The 11,965-nt window shown below is 40.7% G+C and overlaps 4 protein-coding genes across 4 annotated transcripts; 2 read left to right on the top strand and 2 right to left on the bottom strand.

Annotated features, from left to right (window-relative positions):
* Window positions 1–2,534, bottom strand: LOC121976030 (40S ribosomal protein S13). Its single transcript, XM_042528015.1, has 5 exons — window positions 2,435–2,534; window positions 2,250–2,322; window positions 2,032–2,170; window positions 1,726–1,912; window positions 1–233 (listed from the first exon to the last, which is right to left on the bottom strand). The coding sequence occupies exons 1-5, from the start codon at window positions 2,455–2,457 to the stop codon at window positions 200–202; spliced, it is 456 nt and encodes a 151-aa protein (XP_042383949.1). The 5' UTR covers window positions 2,458–2,534; the 3' UTR covers window positions 1–199.
* Window positions 2,535–3,924: 1,390 nt separating this feature from the next.
* On the top strand, window positions 3,925–5,737 carry LOC122041585 (IQ domain-containing protein IQM2-like). Its single transcript, XM_042601323.1, has 8 exons — window positions 3,925–4,376; window positions 4,496–4,610; window positions 4,694–4,759; window positions 4,838–4,926; window positions 5,011–5,101; window positions 5,195–5,341; window positions 5,440–5,532; window positions 5,618–5,737. Exons 1-8 carry the CDS (start codon window positions 3,925–3,927, stop codon window positions 5,735–5,737), a joined length of 1,173 nt encoding a protein of 390 aa, XP_042457257.1.
* Window positions 5,738–6,589: 852 nt separating this feature from the next.
* On the top strand, window positions 6,590–8,740 carry LOC121976023. The gene has a single exon (XM_042528002.1). It carries the CDS (start codon window positions 6,836–6,838, stop codon window positions 8,603–8,605), a length of 1,770 nt encoding a protein of 589 aa, XP_042383936.1. The 5' UTR covers window positions 6,590–6,835; the 3' UTR covers window positions 8,606–8,740.
* A 102-nt stretch (window positions 8,741–8,842) lies between these two features.
* LOC121976014 (putative pentatricopeptide repeat-containing protein At1g64310) lies at window positions 8,843–11,174 on the bottom strand. Its single transcript, XM_042527991.1, has one exon. The coding sequence runs from the start codon at window positions 10,759–10,761 to the stop codon at window positions 9,052–9,054; it is 1,710 nt and encodes a 569-aa protein (XP_042383925.1). The 5' UTR covers window positions 10,762–11,174; the 3' UTR covers window positions 8,843–9,051.
* Window positions 11,175–11,965: the final 791 nt, after the last annotated feature.

Below are 11,965 nucleotides of genomic sequence, written 5' to 3'. Positions count from 1 at the left end.
TTTAGCTAAAGTACATTCATAAAGTTTCATTTAACAAAATACTGCCGTTCAAATAGCATAAGGTCCAGCAATCTGAAAAAGTAGCTGAAATTGGATGAACAAAAAAAACAACTACCCATCGACACATTTCTTGCTAAAAAAAGTCTTTCCACTGAATCAAGCAACAGTTATTGAACCATGACTTTCAAATCGTACTACTTTATGCCACAAGAGTGCTGGCAGTGGTGGCGTCGCTGCATGAAAGCAAAGAAACAGTTATTAGGTTAAAAAAGATCTCAAATAAGTATGTTCAAAACCTCAAGCTCAAACAATCAAATTAGAATTTTGAATCAGTTCATTGACATGGATATGATGATTAATCTTACCAAACGAGCAATGCAAAAATTCAAGAATTCTAGCCAAGCTAATATTATATTCCAAACAAATTAATAGATATCCTCTCAAGAATAAAAAATGTTTTTCTGAACAGAACAAACAAGAAATATAAACCCAATTTAAATAACAGGCAATTAAAATACGAATCAATTATATATATCTAATGCTGGGAAATTATTGCAAAGCATAGCTTACTGTATAACAAGCAGGTTAAATTCTCAAACGTTTTCAAATATTAAATTCTCAAACGTTTTCAAATATTAAAAGACAAGTAGAACAAACTTCATAATTTGATTGCCATTAAACTGCAAAATCCACTCTAAAAAGTTCTAGCCAGCGTTGAATTTGAGTTGAAAGGATTGCTGAGTCTTAAAAGACTGACTACTATAAGCTCCACCATTAATAGGATTGGTTACTAAATGAATCTAACCTACACTTTTCCAGTTGTAACACATCCATATGTGCAATTATTTTCAACAAATCTAGCTAAATAGCATTCATAATAGACAGCTATTAAGATTTTTCACAAAACTTCCAGTAAGTAGAAAACAGGATCTACCCCAGATTGTGTCAATCCCAACTATATACAGATGGCTACCAGAATTTGCTCAGATGAATTCTTTGGAGGGCTGCATTATTAACAATATTTATCTCTTAAAATAACATCAACTATAACTTTCTTTGATTTCCCTCCACCACTTGCACCTTCAACTCTTTAACCAATTCAATCTCTGTAATTGTTAAGGTTACTGCACCTACATGATTACATCACACTGTAACAACTTGTCCATTTTGATCATTTACTAACATGTGACATCCCAACTTATATTAATGAAAGACAACACTTCATCTAAGTTCATCATGATTAATAATAGTTGGGATGCCATGCCATATAAGTCGGATAAAATTTCTTTTAAGATGGTTAAATTATCAATTTAAGATAAATTTATCATTAAATGAAATGATTGGACAGAAAGGAAACAACTGAGAGTTAGATTTTACCAAGCCGTTGAAATATAAAAAAGTAAAAAAAAAACACATACATTCAATATCAAGCAAGCATATCTTTCATACTAACAATCTGGATTTACTACAAAAAATCATAATATTCAGATGAGTAATTATAATCTAAAAGCTCGGTGTTATTATTGAGAAAACTATATGAATCAATGCATATATTGAATGAATCTGAAATTTATTTGTACTATTCGTTATGTTACAAGTATTGAGACAACAGCTTCATACAAACATTTGGTTATTGAAGTCAACAGATAGAGCGGAGGGTAAGGAGCTAAACTAAATCCGATTTTGAGAATTAACTAAGGAAAACATGATTGTTAAAGTACTTACTATTTAAATGTTGGAGGGAGCTTCTTGGTCCTCTTATAGTATCGGGCAAGGCGGTGAATTCTGCTCTCCACCAGGATCAACCTGAACTTGGAGTCCTTGTCCTTTCTGTTCTTCTCCAAGTGTTTCCTGATTGCCATAGCCTTCTTAATCAGGTGGTACAGATCCTCTGGAATCGCTGGGGCAAGCCCTTCATCCACCCCAAAGGAATGAACAAACATCAATACAAAAACGGCACACAAAGATAATAGAAACAACGTAAGATGACACTATAATCCAAAAAGGGAAAGTTTTTTATCCTGATGATACCGTGAGCTTTCAGAATCCTGAGGATTTTATTCCCAGTAACACTCTTAACCTGGGCGATGCCATGAGAATCACGAAGAATGACACCAATCTGCGACGGTGTAAGCCCCTTTTTGGCGAACTTGCAGATACTTTCTTCCACCTGACAGCGTTCATCAAACGCATAACAATGGTTCTGGGAAAAAAAACCCCAAAGAAAAAACAAGGAGCAAATGGCTCACATCTGGTGCAGAGATCTTTAGCCAACTCGGCGGAGTCCTCTTGTAGGGAAGCGCCGATGAAGATATACCTTTTCTACAACCCCCGCCAAAAAACAGAAGAGATTACCAGATCGAAGAGGGACAAACGAATCGGAAACTAAAGAAAGAGGATAGACGAGGAGATTTAGTTTGCAGAATCAGATTACCCTCGACTGTGCATACGACCCATGGTGGCGACTGCTGGTGGCGACGAGCAGCGACGAAGCGAATGGCAAAAGTAACAGCCGGCGCAACAAGGGCTGGGCGAGTAGGGTTTGCGCTTGATTTATATAGATGCCTTCGATATGCCCTGAGTCGGCCCACGTCGCTTGATTGCGATCGGACGGATAATATTGGACTCCTCGATTGCTTTTGATGCGTGGTTGAGATCGAATTCGGGATAAGAATGGACGAATGAGATTGAGAGAGTAGCCGTAAAGAGTGAACGGGTAAATAAAATCTAAACCAAATCAGCAAAAAAAGTATTTGAAATATTCAGATTTAAAATTGAATGGAACCTAATAATCAATTGAAAAAAAAATGTTTTCTAAGCAATATTTCTGCATAAATAATAATAAAGTTTTATGTTAAATAATCAATACAATAAGTTAACAATAATAAAAAAAGAAAATTACAATCAATTATGTGTTTAGGCTTTGGCTCATTTGTATGTTATATTAATCAATTGTTATATTTATATTTCTATAACAGTTATTAAAACTCAATTTTGTTTAGTATATTCTATAATTGATAAAAAAAAAGAGACATGCATGACCAAACTACATATAGAATCTTATTCTTAGCAAAGATCTAACCAATCATCAAAATATGGGTGAGAATAACTAACCCATTTTTGGAAAATTTTCATCTTAAGCTTTTGAAACCAAGAACTAAGTCAATGCTGTTGAACATGTTCGTCCTATTCTAAGAAATCATCTGTAATTTGTATTACTCTTGAAATAACTCAGTTTCTGATGTTATTCCTTGGCTTAGAAGAGGCAGAGGATGGTTTCAAAGCAACCATCTTCTTATATCTTCCATAACAAACCATTGTCTTCCCTAACAAACCATTAGCATTGCCTTTTATTATCCTTAACTTTCAGTTTTAGTTTAATATCCTTCTTGTTTTCAACTATAAACATAGAAAGATTCGAAGGATATTCAAAAGAAATAGGTCGAGCTTAGAGGTATTTCGAAGACAAACAAACAAAGCAAAAGGTACGTCTTTTTGTTTATCTTTTACCTTTATTTTCTTATTAGTAGTGCTTTTTTGAATCATACTCTTCTGTTTATTTGCATTTATTTACCAAGGATACAATGTAAAAACACCTTAAAGGATGTAAATAGTTGATGTACCCAATTAAAAGATTCTTTATATATCAAATTGAAGCATATTTACTTGGATTGACATTATTACAAACTAAGTAGTGAATCAATTCGATTCTTTTTTGTATTTATTTAAATTAATTCTCTCATCCTTTTATTTCAACTAATAATATGTCTTTATTTTTATTGATTTTGTCTGTGTCTAGCATTTATAAGATTTATGAATCTACATTCAGGTTAACCTTTGGTTTGATTTGCTTTGAAGGAAATCCACCATCTAATTGTGCTTTGAGAAGAAGCAAAGAGTTTGTAGCCACTCTATCAGCTCAATATGTCAATATCGCTTTTATATCGAGAGGCTGATGATGACTCCATGGACAAAAGCTTGAAATCTAACATCACAAAAACCCTTAGTTTAACTGACAAAGTATGGTTGATCTTGCGATCCACAAGCTTTAAGGGCCAACATGTCGTCCAATCCACTCTTAGAACTTGTCAATCTGGTAAACTAATGATTCGTGGATTCCTAAGCTTCAACAGTAGAAGAAAAGTGTGTCCTTTCGACATTCAGACATCCAATTCGGTGTTAAGTCCTCGTAGTGTTGCAAAAGACAACAACAAGGGCTCAGATGAGTGCAAAACTCCAAGAGCCCATTTAACAAATGAAACTTTACAATCCCCAGAGCTGGAGGAGGAGGCTGCTATCAGGTTGCAGAAAGTCTATAGAAGCTTTAGAACAAGGAGACAACTTGCAGATTGTGCAATCATCGTAGAGCAACAATGGTATAATGACAATATAATTTGGTTTATAGCACATCTTATTTGATCTTCAAGAGGTTAACACTTTAGGAAAAAGAGAGAGTAAAATATGATGCAACTCATTCGAGCTTGTTTGCGCTTAGGTGGAAGGTGATAGATTTTGCATTGCTCGAGCAAAGTTCTGTGTTGTTTTTTGACCTGCAGAAGCAAGAGTCAGCAGTTTCTCGATGGTCAAGAGCGAGAACTAGAGCTGCAAAGGTAGGTTTCTTCATCAACTAGATCAATAATTTTCTTTTTTCCATCCTTTGGCTTTGTTCACATGAGTGGTTGGTTTCTCTTAGGTTGGCAAAGGCTTATCCAAAGATGAAAAGGCTCAAAAACTTGCATTGCAACATTGGCTAGAAGCGGTAATCATTAAGATTGATTGTCTAATATATTTAAGGAGTTTTAACTTGTGTAAAATTTTCTTTTTTGGTCACACATAGATTGACCCTCGACATCGATATGGACACAATCTTCATTTCTACTACGACCATTGGCTCCAGTGTTTTTGTGGACAACCCTTTTTCTACTGGTAAGTATAATGCCAAATATCCTCTTGCATCTTTAAATTCATTGGGTAACTGAGTTCGTCATTTAATTTTCTTCACTTTATTAGGCTTGATGTGGGTGAAGGAAAAGAAATTAACCTTCAAGAACAATGCCACAGACAAAAGCTTCAACAACAATGCATAATGTATCTTGGACCAGTAAGCACTAGGAACAAAATATTTTCTAAATAATTCACATCTAATAATTTTCCAAATTAATGTTGTACTCATATATGCAAAACTATTTGTCAGAGAGAAAGGGAAGCCTATCAAGTTATCATTACAGATGGAATATTCATGTACAAGCACAATGAACAGATTCTAAACACAATTGATAGCCCAAATGATGAAAAGTGGATCTTTGTTTTAAGCACCTCAAAAATATTATATGTTGGTCAAGTAAGTATCAAAACTTGATGAGACTATACAAACTATTAACAAGCAAAATTTTCACCTTGTCTACTAACCTTGCAATTTGATTGCTATGTTACAAGCAGAAGAAAAAAGGTAGATTTCAACATTCAAGTTTTCTGGCTGGCGGAGCGACATCAGCTGCAGGAAGATTGGTCATAGAACATGGAATCCTCAAAGTAAAACATATCACTCAGTTGCAAAATGCGATACTTTTTGACGCTACATAACAGTGCAAAAGGCTAATTTCAGTGAATTTTGCAGGCTGTTTGGCCTCATAGTGGGCATTACCGGCCTACAAATGCAAACTTTCAGGAGTTCATGAGCTTTCTACAACAACATGGTGTCGATATAGCTGATATAAGGGTGAACATTCCAATTTAAACTTTATCCTTGCATACACATGACAAGATGATATATATTATATTTGATCTTAACAACAATGTTATATCTTGTTCAGACAAGTCCAATTGAAGGGGAGGAAGATGTTTGTGTTGAACCCATAACCAAGTCTTCTAACCCAAGCTTGGTTGATTCAACAACAGAAGAAATCGGCTCGAATAGACCAACTGATTTGGCATCAGAATGCAACATTGACAACAAAATAGAAGTCACTGAGGAAGCTATCTTTCAAGTGGGAGAGAATGATGAAAAGGCTGGTGATTCAGCGGAGTTGATTCATAGGAGGATGACGAGGTCATGCCAATTGGGGAAGAAGCTATCTTTCAAGTGGGCAACAGGGACTGGACCGCGAATTCTGTGTGTTAGAGAATATCCTACTGAGATCCAGTTCCGAGCATTAGAGCAAGTGAGCTTATCACCCCGAGAAAATGGAAGTCCAAGAACTTCTCCTAGGATACCACCAATCCAAAGTCCTGCCAATGAGGGATGCAATAAACTAAGTAAGTTAAGCAGTTGAGGAAGTAAATATATGAAAAATACAGACGATGTTAATTATACTTTGACTGATTTCTAGGCATTGTATTTGAAAGTTGTTTCCTTGTTGAACTGTATCGAGTTTTATAAGGATGAACGGAAGTTTACTTGTATGGTAGAAGTTTGGCAAAGCCTTCAGAGTGAATAATTGATGCATTAATGTAGGGAAGTATTTCACTTGCAGTTGAAATTTGTATAATTTGATTTGTATAAGAGGAGGACATGATGTCCATGCACGAACAAGAAACAGCTGATATTAAGCGGACGTTTCACAGGGCCCCCTAGAAGTCCGTCCGATATTTGATAGGTGCGGTAGTCTGGGAGCATAAACCCCTGTGGCCTGTCTGGTTTGGGAGACGGACCGTGTATGCTGATGCGCTTCTCTGTATTGACTTGCTTTTGCAAACAACCACCGCAGAGTCGCTGGAGCTTCGCCATCACCCTCTCTCTGTTGAGATCTCTTCTCCACCCACCGCCACCGCCACCGCCACCGCCACCGCCTTCAAACCTCCACCACCAGCTCCTCGTCCTAGATCTCGAGATACTATGAAGGATCCAGGCGATGGGGTGGCGGCGGAGCGGGAGTTGCCGGTGAGCCAGAAGGCGATCAAGGTGCTCAGCAATGTATGCTTCTCCGCCTTTGTCCTCTTCGTCCTCGTATTCACCGTCGTCGCCATCACCTACCAGCCCCCTGACCCGTGGTTCGACTCCCCCAAAGCAATCATCTCCAAATCCCTGGCCGCTACTCTCCCCAACGCCACCTTCCGCACCGACGACTCCGTCCTCCGTACGGGCGAAGACCTTGCGTCCTCCCCCTCCCCCAACGACGGCGACACCTTATCCGATGCTTCTGACAACGCTGCCGATACCTTCGATATCGCCACCGCCTCTCCCGACCCTACCGACAACGCTTCCGCCCCTGATGCCGACGATAACGTCGCTTCCGTTCTCCTCCCTAAGCTTCCGCCATCCTCTGCCGACTGTGACTCCGACGCCCCGATCAATTGCTCCGACCCGCGTGCCCTCTCTGCCATCCGACGGTTCAACGCCCGGATCTTCCGCCGCTCCATCATCTTCGTTAGCTACGAGAAGCCCGTACCGGGATCTTCCGCTGGGGAGTGCGACGCCTCCTGGCGCTTCCGCAACCGACTCGAGAAGTCCTGGCGCCGGTACAGGGACTACCGCCGCTTCCGCCTTGCCGTAGCTGACAACTGCAGCTACAAGGTCATCGCCGCCGGGAAGTTCCACTCCGGTTCCAACGCCGCCCCCAAGCCCCTTTCTTCTCCCCGCAGGTCCTCTTCCCCTGCCCCGCCCGCCCAGATCACTGACGCCGAGATCAATGACACCATCCCAACGCTCGGTTCCGAGTCGGATTTCCGAAAGGGAAAGTATCTCTACTACACGCGCGGCGGCGATTACTGCAAGGGGATGAATCAATACTTGTGGAGCTTCCTCTGCGGCCTCGGCGAGGCCCAGTTCTTGAATCGAACGTTAGTGCTGGATCTCAACATTTGTCTGCCCGCAGCGTACAATCCCAGTGGTCGGAATGAGGAGGGCAAGGATTTTAGATTCTACTTCGATTTCGAGCACCTCAAAGAGTCAGCTTTTGTGGTGGAGGAGAACGAATTTCTGAGAGACTGGCAACGGTGGGAGAAGAAGGTCCCCGGTCGAAAGGGCGGAGGAAAGATCACGGTCCGAAAGGTGCCCACCTACAAGGTCACTCCAATGCAGCTCAAGAAGGACAAGAGCACCATCATCTGGAGGCAATTCGAGGGGCGCGAGCCCGAGAATTACTGGTACCGTGTCTGCGAGGGGCGTGCTGCTAAGTTCATCCAGCGGCCATGGCATTCCATATGGAAATCCAAGCGGCTGATGAACATTGTTTCGCAGATCGCCGGAAGAATGGACTGGGACTATGATGCTGTCCATGTGATCAGGGGAGAGAAGGCCAGGAACAAACAGCTTTGGCCCAATCTCGACGCAGACACCTCTCCCGGGGCTCTTGTGCAGAAACTCACAAAGATGATTCATGAATGGCGAAACCTGTACATTGCCACGAACGAGCCATTCTATAACTATTTCGATAAGCTGAGATCGCACTACAAGGTGCATTTGCTCGACGATTTCAAGGACTTGTGGGGCAACACAAGCGAGTGGTATAACGAGACATTGTCTCTCAACAACGGGCGGCCTGTGGAGTTTGACGGCTACATGAGGGTGGCAGTGGACACAGAGGTGCTGTATAGGGCTAAGAACCAAGTAGAGACGTTCAACAACCTGACAAGGGATTGTAAGGATGGTATCAACACATGCTAGCGCTTGCAAAGGAATGAATAGAGGCTCAGGGAGATGCGGATATTATTCACGCTTTTGTAAGCCTATCAGGTTCCAGTTGAAAATTCTTGCGCTGTCCATTATATTTTGGTGTCTTAGATATTGAAAATATTCAAATCTGTCTCTTTGTTGGTTAATAGATTTATCATTTTGATATTGTCGCATCTATTTGATAGAATTTATGCTCCTCTTCTCACTGAGTTACAGCTTAGGATATACATAGGCTATGTCTGGTATCATGTAGAATGAGAACTGTTATGCTTTAGTTGGTTTACATCATTGCAATAATGAATCTCAGCTAGAATGCATGACCATATCAACTTAACTCAATCTTCCAGATGCCCTGTGTAGTCCATGTATCATTAAGAAGATAGCAACCAAGCATGATGAAACTATGCGACCACTGATAGAATCCAAAAGCAACAATTTCATATAACATCCCCTCCGATCCAACTAAATCCAGGGCTCTTCTGAAAACCGCCTACCGTAATTGGTTTCCTTAATCTTTCTACAACTTCCCATTTCTTTTCAGCAGCATATATATTGGAAAGCATTACTCTGTATGCAGTTTTGTCAGGGTGGATCTCAAAGAGCTTTTCAGCAACGGCTCTGCCCATATCCAGATTTCCATGAATGTTACAACCCCATAGCAATGCTCCCCAAACACCTGAATCTGCTGGCATAGGCATTGAGTGTATAAGATCATAAGCATCTTTCAATTTCCCGGCCATTGCGAGAAGTTTTACCATATATACATAATGTTCCATCTGGGCTTCAATACCAAACTGATCTTTCATTCTATTGAAGAATTTTAACCCTTCATCCATGAGTCCTGAATGACAACAAGCACACAGGAGAGCTGAAAACGTAGCTGCATCAGGTTGATACCCACCCTTAAGCATACATTCGAAGACGAAAAATGCTCGGTTGAAGAGCCCATGGGAACCTAGATTTGATATAGCCGCATTGTAGGCAACCACATTTTTCTCAGGCATCAGGTCAAATGCCAGATACCCCGAGTCAGAAAAACCACACTTTGAATACATATCTATTAGACCACATGATACCGCATGATCTAGATGGATGCCGGTCCGCAACGAATAACAGTGGATCTCTTTGCCAGGTCTGGCTGCTGCAATTGAAGCACAAGCAGATAGAGCACAAGCAACTAAAATTGCATCTGGCCTTTTCCCTGAACTAGTCATTTCTCCAAGCAAAGTTAAAGCTTCCTTATATTGTCCTTCCTGTGAGAAACCAGATATAAGGGCTGACCAAGTAACCAGATCTGGCTGGTTCATACACCTGAATATTTGATAGGCCATGTCCATGAATCTGCACCTGGAGTACATACTGACAAGTGCACTTCTCACGTAGGAATTGTCATCATAGCCTCCCTTCAAGCAAAAACCATGAACTCCCTTGGCAAACTGCAAGACACTCGAACTGCAGAAGCAGGAGACCAGTGCAACAATGGTATAACCATCTGGTTCCTTATCAGTCTCTCGCATTCTTCGAAACAGTTCCAGCCCCTCTTGCCAAAATCCACCATAACCATATCCTGCGATGATTGAATTCCAGAGCACCAAGTCAGGTGCGCGTGGCTTATCAAATAACATCCTAGCATTATTGATTCGACCTAGTTTAGAGTATGAGTTGACCATTGCAGTGGTGACAATGAGATTGGAGCCAAGACCAGTACTCAGAACAACTGCATGGATCATATCGACACCATTGGCATCAGAGTTCTCCGCACAGGCACGAAGGACGCAGGCAAAGGTGTAGCAGTCAGGCCTACTGCCAGCGCTATGACGCATTTGGTCGAAGAGGGTGTAGGCAACTGGGAATTGGCGGAGGCGTGCGTACGCTCGTATGATGGAATTCCAGAGGAGGGTCGTCCTGCTGGGACACCGGTCGAACAGGCGGTGTGCAGAAGGGAGGTCACTGTGGGATACATATGAACGGAGAAGGTCGGTGGTCGTGATGGGGTGATTCAGAGAGAGAATCGAGGTGGTAATGAGGAGGGCGTGCAGCTGCTTAGTCCTGGTCGGCGTTGTTGTGAAAGAAGAAGACCATGAAGCAATAGCAGCAGCAGAACGTAGTGGTTCCAGCGACCTTACTCCGTGCAATTTTGATGGCATTTCACCGCCTCGGCTTCTCGTCCCTCGGGCGATGCGATATGCGCTAGCTCGTGAATTTCTTGCAAATTCTTCGTGTACTCAGCTTGGATTTGCTCTCGCATCTAGGGATTGGACCAGTAGGGAGCCAATAACATTGATCTTGGTGGAAAAATTTAGAACTGGATGGAAAGTTGGAGCTCCTTCCCTGCGCCTCGTTCTCCTTCTGGGAAGAAGGAAACATTGGAAAAGACTGAGAAGAAAGCTAGACCGAGAGTAGATGAGATTGAGAACGGTTTCGTGCAATCGAATGTCTCTGGTTGCGGCGATTAGGTCAAGGAGCCGAAACTTGAACTTTGCGAGGCCGGGCAACTCCACCGCCGTCGATCAGTTTCTCCGACCATGTTCCTACCCTCGAGAATAAAACAAAAACGTTATAATAAATTTCCAATTATTTCAAAACCTAAAGAATATAAAATAATTCTTCCGAATTATAGAATAGACTAGGGATGATAATGAGTCGTGTTCGGGTCGGATTTTATATCCTCCGTCCTTATACTCATCGGATATAGGACCTCCGATGGGTATACTCATATCCATTAAATGATCGGATATCTTCTATAGTTATAATTTTTCTTCTTTCTGCCCAATTAATTATCATTCAACAAAAATATATTAAAATTAACAATCTATTAAAAATATATATATAATTAAAAAATAGATTAAACATCTATATAGTCATCTTCTAATATCAACAAAAATAATAAGTTGATTTTAGAAAAAGAAAATTTTCTTTAATATATGTACATATATTATTTAATCGGGTATTCGGGTCGGGTATCGGGTATTGATAGTCCCTCCATACCCTCCTCCATTCGGATCGGATGTCGAATCCTCCATTCGAGTCGGATGTCGAATCTTTCATCGGGTCAGGTCTCGTCATCAGACTCTTTTTGTCAACTTTATGGCTGACTTTTGAATCAGCTTGTATCATAATTCTCACTTAGAGCTATCTAAATTGCTCTGTAACTATAAAAGTGCAAAATATTTTGGAAATTTATAGACACACATGTTTGAGAAATTTTTAAATCACACATCATATTTTGAGAATGATCAATGTATTTTCGAGTCATATTTTATAAAATTTAATTCAAAAGTAATTTATGTTGATCTCATCATGTCTCTTACCCTCTCTCTCCACTTTATGACTAGGGGTGTAATCGAGCCG

This window comes from Zingiber officinale, chromosome 1B, assembly GCF_018446385.1.
Source record: "Zingiber officinale cultivar Zhangliang chromosome 1B, Zo_v1.1, whole genome shotgun sequence".
NCBI lineage: Eukaryota > Viridiplantae > Streptophyta > Magnoliopsida > Zingiberales > Zingiberaceae > Zingiber > Zingiber officinale.
Note: the sequence above shows the minus strand (reverse complement) of the source record. Positions and strands in the feature narration are given on the sequence as shown.